Source organism: Lissotriton helveticus, chromosome 7 (genome assembly GCF_964261635.1).
Source record: "Lissotriton helveticus chromosome 7, aLisHel1.1, whole genome shotgun sequence".
NCBI lineage: Eukaryota > Metazoa > Chordata > Amphibia > Caudata > Salamandridae > Lissotriton > Lissotriton helveticus.
In genome coordinates, this window is record NC_136068.1 from 1723256502 (window position 1) to 1723269525 (window position 13024).

At 43.7% G+C, this 13024-nt stretch overlaps 1 protein-coding gene across 1 annotated transcript in view; it reads left to right on the forward strand.

Annotated features, from left to right (window-relative positions):
• Positions 1-5093, forward strand: part of LOC144767643 (uncharacterized) — a 71531-nt gene extending 66438 nt beyond the window's left edge. The window contains exon 2 of the mRNA XM_078651041.1: positions 4728-5093. Within this exon, the coding sequence (XP_078507167.1) occupies positions 4728-4934 (207 nt within the window). The 3' untranslated portion in view covers positions 4935-5093. The remainder of the gene's footprint in view (positions 1-4727) is intronic.
• The last annotated feature ends 7931 nt before the right edge of the window (positions 5094-13024 follow it).

The following is a 13024-nucleotide window of genomic DNA, read 5'->3' on the forward strand; positions in this document are numbered from 1 at the left end:
ATGTAATCTAGTTTTACATAGCAGTCCTAAAGTGCTGAAAGCTTTTTGAGGAATAACCTTAATTCGGTACAAGACAAATAATATAGTTTAGGAAGCTTTAAAGGGAGGTTTAAAGATGAAGTTGATTAGAATTTCTACATTTGAAATATGAAACAAGAGGCGAAATAGGCCCTTTTGGAGGCTAAAAGTAAGCATTTGGAGACAATGTATAAACAAAGGCCAAGAGACTTGCAAGTGAGAAGGGAACTTCCCAAGACCAAATATAAAGCAAATGTGTATCAGAAAAAACTGCTAAGAAAGCACATTATGCATATATTTTGGATGGTCAAAAAGAGGTTGAATCAGCTCCTGGCCTACAGTTAAAAAAAATGAAAACAGACCATACAAACGTTGCATGAAATGCACACAAGGAAGGCTAATGACTACCAAAGCCAATGTCATCAAGAGATTTCAAGAATGTGACCAGTACTTAAATGCCTTAGAACCACACAATTCTATTGCGGAAAAATCCTTCTTTCCTAAAATGCAGATGCCAAACTTGTTGGAGCAGCAGGAAAATACATCTTTAATTTAAATGCAAGAGTTGTAGACCTCAATAAATTCACCCAAAATAAGAATATCACCAGGACCAAATGAAATTACAAATTATTTTATAAAGTTTTTAATGGAGTTCTATCTTGTGGAATTATATAACATCAATATTAAGGACAGAATATTTCCATCTTAGTTTAAGGAAGCAGTCATTAAAGGTCCTGAACCAGGCAAAGACCCACTGGGGTGTAATTGTTGCTGACCAATTTCACTTGCCAATGGTGATTACAAAATATTTACAAAACATGGGTAAGTGGATTACAGAGAATGTTACAAACACTGGTTAAAAAGAGCAGATTGGATTTGTTACAATGAGGAACGAGGCCTTTTGTACTTTAATTTCAATGCACAATTAAAGGAACATATCAGAGATAGTAGTATAATAAGGGCCTCCTTTCCCCTTTTCCTTCCTTCTTTAATGTAGTAATTTGTATGTAAGATCTACAAGTAGTATTATTTCTGTTCCGTCTTCTAAGTGTTAACACCTTTTTTTTTGTTATCCACTGCGCTATGCTAACAACATGTCCGATTCTTCTGGACAATGAGAATTATTGTTAAGATTTAAGACCATAGACGAAGTACATTGTAGATTATTTTGCAGACATGAACTAAATAAACTTTTCGTAAAGACTCAGATTTTTTTACTGTATTTTAATGATTAATGTTATTTGCTTTGTGTGAGTTGTATTTTCTACTGTCAGCCTAGACTGTGCCCATCCACTTCTATGAAATGGCCAAAACCTCACCAAACATTTCACTTTCAGTTAGAGCCATATGGTAATGTATATGTATCTGCATATTGTAAGTGCAAACCCTCACCAAGGAGCAAACGAAAGCAAGGCACGATGAGTGTCATTCAAGGTAGGAAATGATCCCATGGTCTCAACATAAGTTACTACGCAGATTAGACCCAAATCATCCTCTCACTCATGGACGACGCCACCACCACCAGAACAAACTTCCACAGATGCATGACAAATGTTGCCGACTGGATGAAGAACAACTGCCTGCAGCTGAACACAGACAAGATAGAAGTTCTGTTCTTTGGCAACAGCAGCAACCCATGGAATGGCTTCTAGGGGCCATCAGACCTAGAATCCACACCTGCTCCCTCCAACGATGGCAGGAACCGCAGAATCATCACTGACAATGAGCTCACCATAAAATCACAGATCAACGCCATCTCCTCTGCTTGCTTCCTCCCTTTTACTCATGCTCTGTAAGATCTTCAAGTGGATGCCTCTACACACTAGATGCACCCTGACACAAGCCATCATCACCAGCCAACTGGACTAAGGCAATGCCCTCTACTTACGAATCGCCACACACCTTCTACAGAGACTTCAGATCATCCTGAACATCACAGCCAGACTCATCCTTTACCTTCCCAGACAAATCCACATCACACCCCACCACAGGTAACTCCACTGGCTCTTGGCACAGAAGAGATGCCAATTCAAGCTGCTCACCCACACACACAAGGCTCTACATAATCAAGGACATGCCTACATGAACCACCGCCTAAACTTCCACAGCGATAGTGAAGACTACGCTCTGCCTCTCTTTCACTTACTAATACTCCTGCATCTTCCGAAGCAGAAGTGGAGGATGCCTCTTCTCCCACATTTCAGCAAAGACTTGGAACAGCCTCCCCATGCACCTCCAGACCATCACCTCACTTCCAGAATTCTTAATGGCCCACAAGACCAGACTGTTAAAATAAGCCTTTGGGACCTCTAAGCGACTGGATACCCTATCGGGTGATTCACTGCACTTCATACATTCTGATTGATATTTGGACAGAGAGAGTACTCTATGGAGATTCTATGAGCTGAGAGTTTATTCTAGAGAATGAGGGTCTCCTTATGTGTTATTTTCTTCTCTCTGAATTGTAAGATTTAAGGCACACACCTGATGTTATTATAGTTTCAGGATTCATAGGACTTTCTGAATAGGTAGATTGTCAATCATTTTTCCTGATGCACTGCCTTAAATGTGTTGATCAGAATGCAGTCCTGGGTGGCTAGCCAGAGCCGGTGCACACAGGTACTCTTGATTTGGTCAAACTCCTTTAGATGAGTGCAGTAATGAGATGCAAGATGCTCATCGTGCGCTCTTCAGTGGAGCCAGTCTGTTATTGGGGGTGCCTGCATGTGGCAGAGTGGTACCATCCAGGTGGTAGGGTACCTGTGCCTGGACAGTCATTCCTATATGCTATTTGGAAGGGTGGGATTTTATTCTGCATGACAATAAGTCAGTTAGGTGTTCTTTGCATGAGGGAGGTCAACAATCAGATTTTGAATCAGAGTCCATTTAGTTCCTTGGCAGATACCTGAGCTTCTCTGGTGCTGATAGTGATAAGTATGAATTCAGACTTAATTGGATTGAGCTTGATTTAGGCAGTTTGGAATAGACTGGTGGCAGTATTTGAGTTGAGTCATCACTGTTGGTGGAGATTTTCAGATAAAAGTCATGCGCCCATAGGCATAGTGATAAATGTTGATTCTACGGGAGGCCACATGCAATTTGAAAGCCTCCTTTAAGAGGTTGCAGAGGAAGATTATGGTGGAGACATGGATCTCGAATTTACTCATAACACCTGTGATACAAAGACAGTTTGGTGCTAGTCAAAGATATAGGTGGCCACTCTTCAAAGTAGGTTGTCAGAGAGTTAGATGGAAGCCTACAGATGTTGATGATGGATTGGTCAACTGTGAAAAAGGCTGCAAAGAGAGACTGCCAATGGATTCAAAGAGAAGCTCTGATGGGGAACATTGATTAAAGAAGCTGTGTTTCCAACATAGGCTAAGTCCTAACAAATCACCTGACAAGGATTAGGGGTGGTTCCACCGAAAGGCAATAGGAAGCAGCTTGCATGGTTCCCACAGTCTGGCAAGTGTGTTAGATCTTCCTTGCAGATACAAATTTGTGACCCCTTATATGTGCAGATGAATAGCAAAATTTTATTTTATCTATGTCGTTAAATATCCTCATGCTAGATATGGTCAGGATCTTATGGAGGACTCCTAAAAGGAACATGCTACATTTAATGATTCATACTAAAGATGCATTAGATCTCATTGCATTGCTCTTTGTAGAGCTAGATATTTCATTTGAGAGCTGGTCACAAGGTACAGCCACTATCACACTTGAGGAGTGATGACTAAGTATGGGTTAAGGGGAAGATGAGACTGTTTAAGTTAGCTTATCATATTGCTTATGGTATGTGACACAGACTCAGAGATGATTGCTTGACTAGGAAATGCCGTAGCGGAAGGTATAGGTTGAGGAGTGTGAAGGGAGAGAATTATCCTTTTAAGCGGAAGAAGGATTTTTTGAGCAGTAGGGTCTTGAACATATTTCTAAAGAGGCATTGCCTTTGATATATGTTAGCAACACTTTTCAAGTACTGAAACCTAAGGCAACAATTATTATGGCTCTGGGATTTCTTGGAAGATTGGATGATTTGGAGGAGGGTTGAGCTCTGTAATTATGGAATCTGGTAGGTAGGACCTTTGGAAAAAGGTCGGGCATCTATTCCATATTGATATGTTCATGGCGCTGATCAAATGGAGGTCGATTCCAGAAAATCTAGGTAATCAACGCATATATGTCAGAATTACCAGTACGTGGCCTCAAGTTTCTAAGTATCATATTATTCTGGTGACAAACTCTGTACAAGGTTTGATTAATGAGAGGTGAGCCTAAATTGAGCCAGAGGGCTGATATGGCAAGTATGGTCTGTTATTAGGTCATGATCCAAATCAGCCAAAACTACGTTCATTTGATGGCATCCGAACCGCATGTGCAGCAGAACAGGGATGTTGATGGGCACAAAGAATGCCATCAAATCGGTAACACAGCATTTCAGTCCTGTTGCACTTCATCTGTTAAATTTAAGGACATGTCAGGCCAGGCGATGATGAATTTATTTTCAGTGTGTCTATCACCTGGAAAGTCAGGTGTATTCTTTGCTAGAGATGGCAACGATTTTGGGTCTTTGCACCTTCTTAATATCTGCTGGGTGTGAAGTCATGCTAGAATATCAGCTTCCAGGTTCATCCCGAGGCTGTGTATGTATCATAGTATGTAACACACATAAACAGAATATGACCCTCTTTCCTTCTCTTTTACAGACACGAGACGCCAATAGCCGTGGGGACGTAGGCATGGCACGCAGTAACTCCACCACTGCCCTGATCCTGAACCACGTGGCCTTGGGCATAGGCCTCATGGTCAACATCTCTTGGATGGGTTATACCATTTTTGTCATTGTCACTTTACGCAGCTACTACAGCGCTGCCGTGCAGAGCAGCTATTACATCGACGACTACTATGGCTAACTGTTACACAACACAAACGGACAAATCACCTTGGAAACCACATTCCACCATTAACTGAGCCAAAGCCATTGTTGTGTGTGACCAGAATATATATTGTGTTTTGTCAAGTACAGGCGGAGGGCCTTACCTATGTTCATTTCATTTCAAATGTAAAAGTAAAGAAACAACTCAATAAAATGTCTTCGGAGCAGCCCAAGAGGACAGGGCTGCGCACCATGCTAGTGAACAGTGCTGAAATATAACACGCACTGGCAAAGCCATTAGGGCTTGCTTTCTATTAGTAAGTGAATTGAGTGCATCTATACTTACACACCCACCCACACATACACACACACACCACCCCCTGTCAATTACCAGAAACTTTCACTAATAAAAATCCAGAAGTTTGGTTTAGCCAATCTTGGCTAAATATAGTTTGCTCTTGTGTATTTTTGAAATTTCATAACGTTTGAAGACTTTTCTGTGTACTTCTATTTAGGTATCTTTGATTGGCTGGCAGTACCATGTTTGCCTTAGCGCAATGACACCCGTTGGGGAATCGTGTGCTTAATAAACAGTAAACAAATAAATAAAATAGAAAGTTTTCTTTGCCTAATGGAATGAGGGTGGCATACTTTAGATGACTGACGCTTATTTTGAAAGCATTCAACATATTAAATTGAAGCATCAAGAGCGGTTTCATCCTTACTCTGTGGTTATGGGAGAATGAAAGTCGATGAAAGTTTCTAAACTTTGAGGGCAGCATACAAGGCGACCTGCACAGCCGGTGGAAAGTCACGCAGGCCTTGCCTAGAACATTCAAAAGTAGTGCAGTCACCAAACAGTTCGTCACAATGATATTAAACACCCTTTAGCCCACACTCCTATTTTAAAATATCACAAGTACAAAGACAGAGTCAAAACAGCTATCAATTCGGAAACAGAATCAGAATGATTTGTAGGGGTGAGTGGTCTCACTGAGTTTCACTCAGCAGAATTCCCTAGAGTTGCATAAAAGCCCTGCGAGATTCTGCGGAGTTCATTGAACAGGTGGAATTGGCACGTTGTGCTGATTATTAGCATCAGGAGCTTGTTCCACGTTATAAAATCAGCTTAAATGGCACCATGCGGCATGCCAGAGGGCACTGCTTCTTTGCTGCCACTTGAGCAGATTTTCTACATGAGCTGCCACTTTCTCACTGTGAATGGCAGCGACCGACCGCGGTGAGAAAATCTTGCATTGTGTCGGCGTAGCGCCCAAAAATCCTGCTAGGGGATGCCAATTGTAGTTAATCAAAAAGAGACTAGCTCGAAATAGACAGGATTAACAAAAATTAATTTTTAATTTTTTGTTCAAGGACTCAAGTATGTTTCGTCACGGGGTAGTGGCACCTGGTAGGTGTGCTCATGAAGCCCTCACCCACCAACCTAGTTGGTGGCATGCTTCATCATCGGGCCCACCCAGTGACACCTAGCGTGTCCCGGGTGTGCTTCGACGCCTGATTACAGCGGAGCAGGTATGTCGCTGAGTGTGCGGTGAAGGGTGTTATGGAATGTGGGTTAAAACGGCTTGGCGGGGATCCCAGTGCCCGGAGGCAAATTAGACTTTAATAGCTGGGTCACCGTCAGCGGTTAAAAATAATAAGGCTGTTGGATGTTAGAGGCGAGTTACGACCTCCCACATCCTGAAACGGGTCAACATGTTTCAGCCAGTGCCTTATGAGTAAGCTGGCTTTCTTCAGGACGGATAAAATATGTGTGTGTGATTAAAACTAGTGGGTGTATACTTCAGACTATGTGTATACACGCCCTAAAGTGTTTTTCTATGTGTGAGAGGGGGATTCCCTTCTCAAAACACCTGTACATATAACATGTAAAGACAAGGACAAAACATACATGGAAAAAAGAGAGTCACTTGACTGTATTTCATTGTATACATCTGGCTGCCGACTTTATAGCGTTGTGGGTGCAGGCTATAAGCGGCTACAGTGTAATGGTATTGGTGATACCATTATGGTGGGGTTCGCACTAGAAGTTCGAGGGTGAAGTGGCTAAAACACGGTATGTACATAAATAGTGCATAAGTGGTAAGGAAAAAGCAAACGCAAGATTTCTTTCTTACGCTAGTTTTGGCAATATCCTACTTCAAGGCTGAGAAGTGGCAAGGGTTGGCCCTGTGGGGAAAAAAAGGTTTTGGCCACTTAGATTTAAGGAGACCTGTAGGAGAGAAACGCTTACCAGTGATGAAGGTGGTGGATCAACATACTCACAGAATTACTGGGCAGAGCCTGCTTTGGACCTGTAGTGCCTCCTTCGCAGAACCGGTGAGTAATGGCCATAGTTGCTGGGGTTTTATACTGTGGTCGATTGTATAATTGTTTGCACCTGCATTGTAGAGGAAAGAGTAGAGAGACTCGATCTGCCGAGTCATTGCGCTCGCGAGGGCGCCCAGGTGCTTAAGGAGCAGTGGCGGCTGTTCGCGCATGCGCGGTACTGCACGTTCGCATAGCGCATGCGCGGGAAGTAGTGTTATGTCCGCGCATATGCGTTAAGGGGGTGCGCGCGTGTTGGATAGACGCGCATGTGCTAGAGGTTGATTAGTGCCATCACTGTGTTAAGCGGTTTATAGGTACTGAATAAGTATGATATTGGCACATTCGGGGGTATATTCAGAGGGCTATTGTGGCATAAAATCACAGCGGTACCAGTGTCACCATCAAGGGTGGGGTTCTATAACCTCAGTATTGAGAACAGTGGGGCTCTATCCTCAAGGGGATATTTACAAGGTACCTGTGTCACCATCATGGGTGGAGTTCTCTAACCTCAGTATTAGAACAGTGGGGCTCTATCCTCAAGGGGATATTTACAAGGGGTCCCTAGTGGGGTTGTTTCAGCAGATTAATCAGGATGAACTGGGGACATAGCCTTTAGGTCACGAGTATGCCAGGGAGTTCCAGGGACGGTGTTCATAGTTTGTTTTGGTTGTGGTCTGGGTCGGGTGCTCACCAGTTGGCTACCCCAAAGCCATCGTCCGTAAAACCCAGAAAAGGGCGAGAAATCAGAATCGTGACGCCCTTCTTGAGACCCACAGCAAGAAGGATCAGGAACAACCCATCACCTGTGTTACCACCTACAACACTGCGTCAAACGAAGTTACAAAAATCATCAAGAAACACTGGAGGATAATCAACTCTGGTCAGAGGAAATGGGACATACCCAGATTTGCGTACAAGAGAAATAAGAACCTAAAGGACCAACTGGTGAGCACCCGACCCAGACATCAACCAAAACAAACTATGAACACCGTCCTGAATGCACGGGGACTGCCCAAGGTCACTGGACACTACCCGTGCAATGACTGCAGCGTGTGTCACCTCACTAGACACACCAAAACCTTGAACCTCGAACCCAACAAGACCTGGACCCAATTCAACCACACCAACTGCAACTCGCGAAATGTAATATACCTCCTCACCTGCACTTGTGGCCTCCGCTATGTGGGGATGACCACACGAAAAATTAAAACCAGAATAACTGAGCATCGAAGTACCATAAGATGCAAGAAGAACGTGAGCAGACTAACTAACCACTTCATCACCCACTGTCATACACCTAATGACTTGACCTGGACAATTATTGAGCAAATCCCAGAAAGCACTATTGAGAATGACAAGAAACTTCTGGGCAAAGAACAGCGATGGATATATCGCCTTTCCACAGCCACTGAGGGCCTCAACGATGCCATCCCCTGGAACTCCCTGGCATACTCGTGACCTAAAGGCTATGTCCCCAGTTCATCCTGATTAATCTGCTGAAACAACCCCACTAGGGACCCCTTGTAAATATCCCCTTGAGGATAGAGCCCCACTGTTCTAATACTGAGGTTAGAGAACTCCACCCATGATGGTGACACAGGTACCTTGTAAATATCCCCTTGAGGATAGAGCCCCACTGTTCTCAATACTGAGGTTATAGAACCCCACCCTTGATGGTGACACTGGTACCGCTGTGATTTTATGCCACAATAGCCCTCTGAATATACCCCCGAATGTGCCAATATCATACTTATTCAGTACCTATAAACCGCTTAACACAGTGATGGCACTAATCAACCTCTAGCACATGCGCGTCTATCCAACACGCGCGCACCCCCTTAACGCACATGCGCGGACATAACACTACTTCCCGCGCATGCGCTATGCGAACGTGCAGTACCGCGCATGCGCGAACAGCCGCCACTGCTCCTTAAGCACCTGGGCGCCCTCGCGAGCGCAATGACTCGGCAGATCAAGTCTCTCTACTCTTTCCTCTACAATGCAGGTGCAAGCAATTATACAATCGACCACAGTATAAAACCCCAGCAACTATGGCCATTACTCACCGGTTCTGCGAAGGAGGCACTACAGGTCCAAAGCAGGCTCTGCCCAGTAATTCTGTGAGTATGTTGATCCACCACCTTCATCACTGGTAAGCGTTTCTCTCCTACAGGTCTCCTTAAATCTAAGTGGCCAAAACCTTTTTTTCCCCAAAGGGCCAACCCTTGCCACTTCTCAGCCTTGAAGTAGCATATTGCCAAAACTAGCGTAAGAAAGAAATCTTGCGTTTGCTTTTTCCTTACCACTTATGCACTATTTATGTACATACCGTGTTTTAGCCACTTCACCCTCGAACTTCTAGTGCGAACCCCACCATAATGGTATCACCAATACCATTACACTGTAGCCTCTTATAGCCTGCACCCACAATGCTATAAAGTCGGCAGCCAGATGTATACAAAGAAATACAGTCAAGTGACTCTCTTTTTTCCATGTATGTTTTGTCCTTGTCTTTACATGTTATATGTACAGGTGTTTTGAGAAGGGAATCCCCCTCTCACACATAGAAAAACACTTTAGGGCGTGTATACACATAGTCTGAAGTATACACCCACTAGTTTTAATCACACACACATATTTTATCCGTCCTGAAGAAAGCCAGCTTACTCATAAGGCACTGGCTGAAACATGTTGACCCGTTTCAGGATGTGGGAGGTCGTAACTCGCCTCTAACATCCAACAGCCTTATTATTTTTAACCGCTGACGGTGACCCAGCTATTAAAGTCTAATTTGCCTCGGGGCACTGGGATCCCCGCCAAGCCGTTTTAACCCACATTCCATAACACCCTTCACCGCACACTCAGCGACATACCTGCTCCGCTGTAATCAGGCGTCGAAGCACACCCGGGACACGCTAGGTGTCACTGGGTGGGCCCGATGATGAAGCATGCCACCAACTAGGTTGGTGGGTGAGGGCTTCATGAGCACACCTACCAGGTGCCACTACCCCGTGACGAAACATACTTGAGTCCTTGAACAAAAAATTAAAAATTAATTTTTGTTAATCCTGTCTATTTCGAGCTAGTCTCTTTTTGATTAACTACATATAATCCCGGGGATACGGACTAGCTTTCTGGTCCTCTCTTTCCCTCTTGATACACGAAAAAGGGGATGCCAATTCTCACTGGTGCTCGCCAAATTAACGCTGGTGAGCTGGGCGTGAGAAAAAACTCCTCTACGCGGACGTTGGAGTTTTGCCGGAACTCCGTGTTACATGCGAAACAGAGTGGGCAAAACTCCGCGGACTCTGCTGGTGGAGCGGAATTTATCACCCCTAACTAGTGATCTGTCTATAGTTCTAGTAGGACTGAGTGCCATCTTAAACTCATTTCTCTGCCTCAATTGAAGCCAAGTTTACTTGTGGATGAGGGAGTGATATGTGGAAGACTGTGGCATCTGCGTTGCACCCTCATTACATTCTCACTCTCTCTTCCTCGTCCCAGTCTTGACCAGCTGAGCTACTTCTGTCACACAAGACAGGAATGTTTTGAAAAGTCCTTTTAATATTTCTTCCAACTGGAATACACAGCCCACTTACAAAATATTTAGTTCCTGCCTCCTTAGCTTTGTGCTTAATACGTACGGGAATTATTTGGTGTTTTTTTTCTGCCTCTTAAAGTGACTTTCTTTTAAGCTACTACCTTGGACAAGTGCCTCAGTAAAACAGGTGCTCTGGTGATTGACATTCCCCCTCCACCCTTTATCTTCAGATTCTTCCAGACCAAGTGGTCCTGAGGCGAGGTCCCATTTTTTGTCCTAAAGTCCGTTAAAAATTTCTTTTGCAGCTAGAGATTCATGAAGAGGGACACTTCACAACTGATGTATGTCAGGAGAGCCTTGGGTGCATATTTAGAAAAGATTTTAGAGTGTATGCACCTGAACTCTCTCTTGGTTACATTTGGTGCGAGAGACAAAGGGAAGTAAGCCCTCAACTGCAACTACTAGTAGTTGGGTTAGGGCTGCCATTTTCGTAGAAATCAGTAGGCTTGGATATTTTTCTTGGCATCTTGGTGCAATCATCCACCTCGGCTACTCCCCACACTTTTGTTAATTCACAATCAATTGGATGGTTCAGCCACATGTGTTCAAAGTTTGAATTGGCAGAATTTATGAGCTTTCTTTATTGTTAGATGGCCAGGGTAGGGACGAGGACGAGAGGATGTGGAGGTCATGTCCTGATTCCTACTAGTATTCTTCATTCATCCTAGTCCAGTGCTTTCACATCCCAGCCCTGCACCGTCCCTTCCTTCTTAAGCTCTGATTTCTGTGCGAGAGCAGAGGACGCTACTGACTCAGAGCAGCGACTTCGAATTTGAGAAGCCGAAGATGAAATTCCTAAGCCCAGCGGGGATTCATCGAGGCCCCCTCGCCCTTCCCCCTTCAAATATTTTGCCACTGAGTTTTGTGTTGATTGTGGGGCCATGGTTAAGGGCCTAGGGGAATTACCTTGTGCCTCAAGTCAAATGTGAAAGGCACAGAAGCGTTGCATCAAATTCCGACCCACCAGAGCATACGAACGAAGAGACCTGTCAGTCAGCCTTGCAGGCAGATGCAACGAGGAGAGGGACAGCATAACATGGCATGTCATCCTACACAGTTCAATAGCATTAGGAACCTTTCACGTAGTGAGCCTTGCACAATTCCAAAAACAGCTTCAGAACGTGTCATCTCTTGTATAGGTTTTCTGCATAAAGCTATAGGCATGTGTATAATATATGCATCGGCACAGGTTGAGCATGTTCTTTACCTTATCATTCAGGTATGTGTGCCTGCTGATGATCGCTGCAGTTTTAGTACGGAGGAAAGTGGAAACCGTAATTTACTTTAGTACTTTACTGCCACCTAGTGGACGTAAATAAAGTCGAAGATATTTTTTGAAGTTGATAGATTGATTTCGGATATCTCTTGTGTTCTCAAGTGCTCAGGAGTCAGGAGACTTGGAAGTAACTACTCTGCGGAATCCCCCAGACGCTTGTCTAGGTTGGGAATTCCACGGGCCGGAACCCTGCGACCTCCGCCCAGGCTTAGTTTCAAATAGGGGAGATTTTACCAACAGAGTGGGAAGATCATAATGCCCTTTGCTCCTCTATGCTCTTAACAGTTAAGGGGCTCGCTGGCAATAGTAATTTGATATCCATGACACAACATTCGTTGGATGGCTTAAGATTAGTTTGGTGCATAAAAAAGCCCTTTGAAACCTTATCCACTATCCTTAAAACTCATTTAGGAACATTTGTTAACAGTCTAGCAGAGACCGGGCAAGAGTTGGAGCTTATTAACTATCAGAGACTAACAGAGATCATTAGAGAGTCAATGCCCGAACCAATCCAACCAAGCAATAGGGGTTACCCTTGGGGACCATACCTGCCCTTAAAAAATGAAACTGAAAAGTTTCATTTTTTGTTTTTAAATGCATTATGATTAGGGCTCCCAGTTTTATGGTATTTATTTTTTTAGCATTTCCGTCCGTATTTATCCATATTTATTTGTTTGTCATTTTATCTGTATATATCTGCATTTATTTTTGGCGCAAGCAAGATAAGACTCTGGAGCTAGTATTTTTCCTCATTTATTTAAATAGACAGTGCACACGGTTGTTATAGGTTTAGCTACATTTATATATACGCCAAATTAAGTGAATACAATGCATTCTTGAGCTGCTGCTGTTACAATATTGGAAACACTATGTCACTAGCCATGATTATTAGATGCAAACATGTTTAGAATTTAGATGA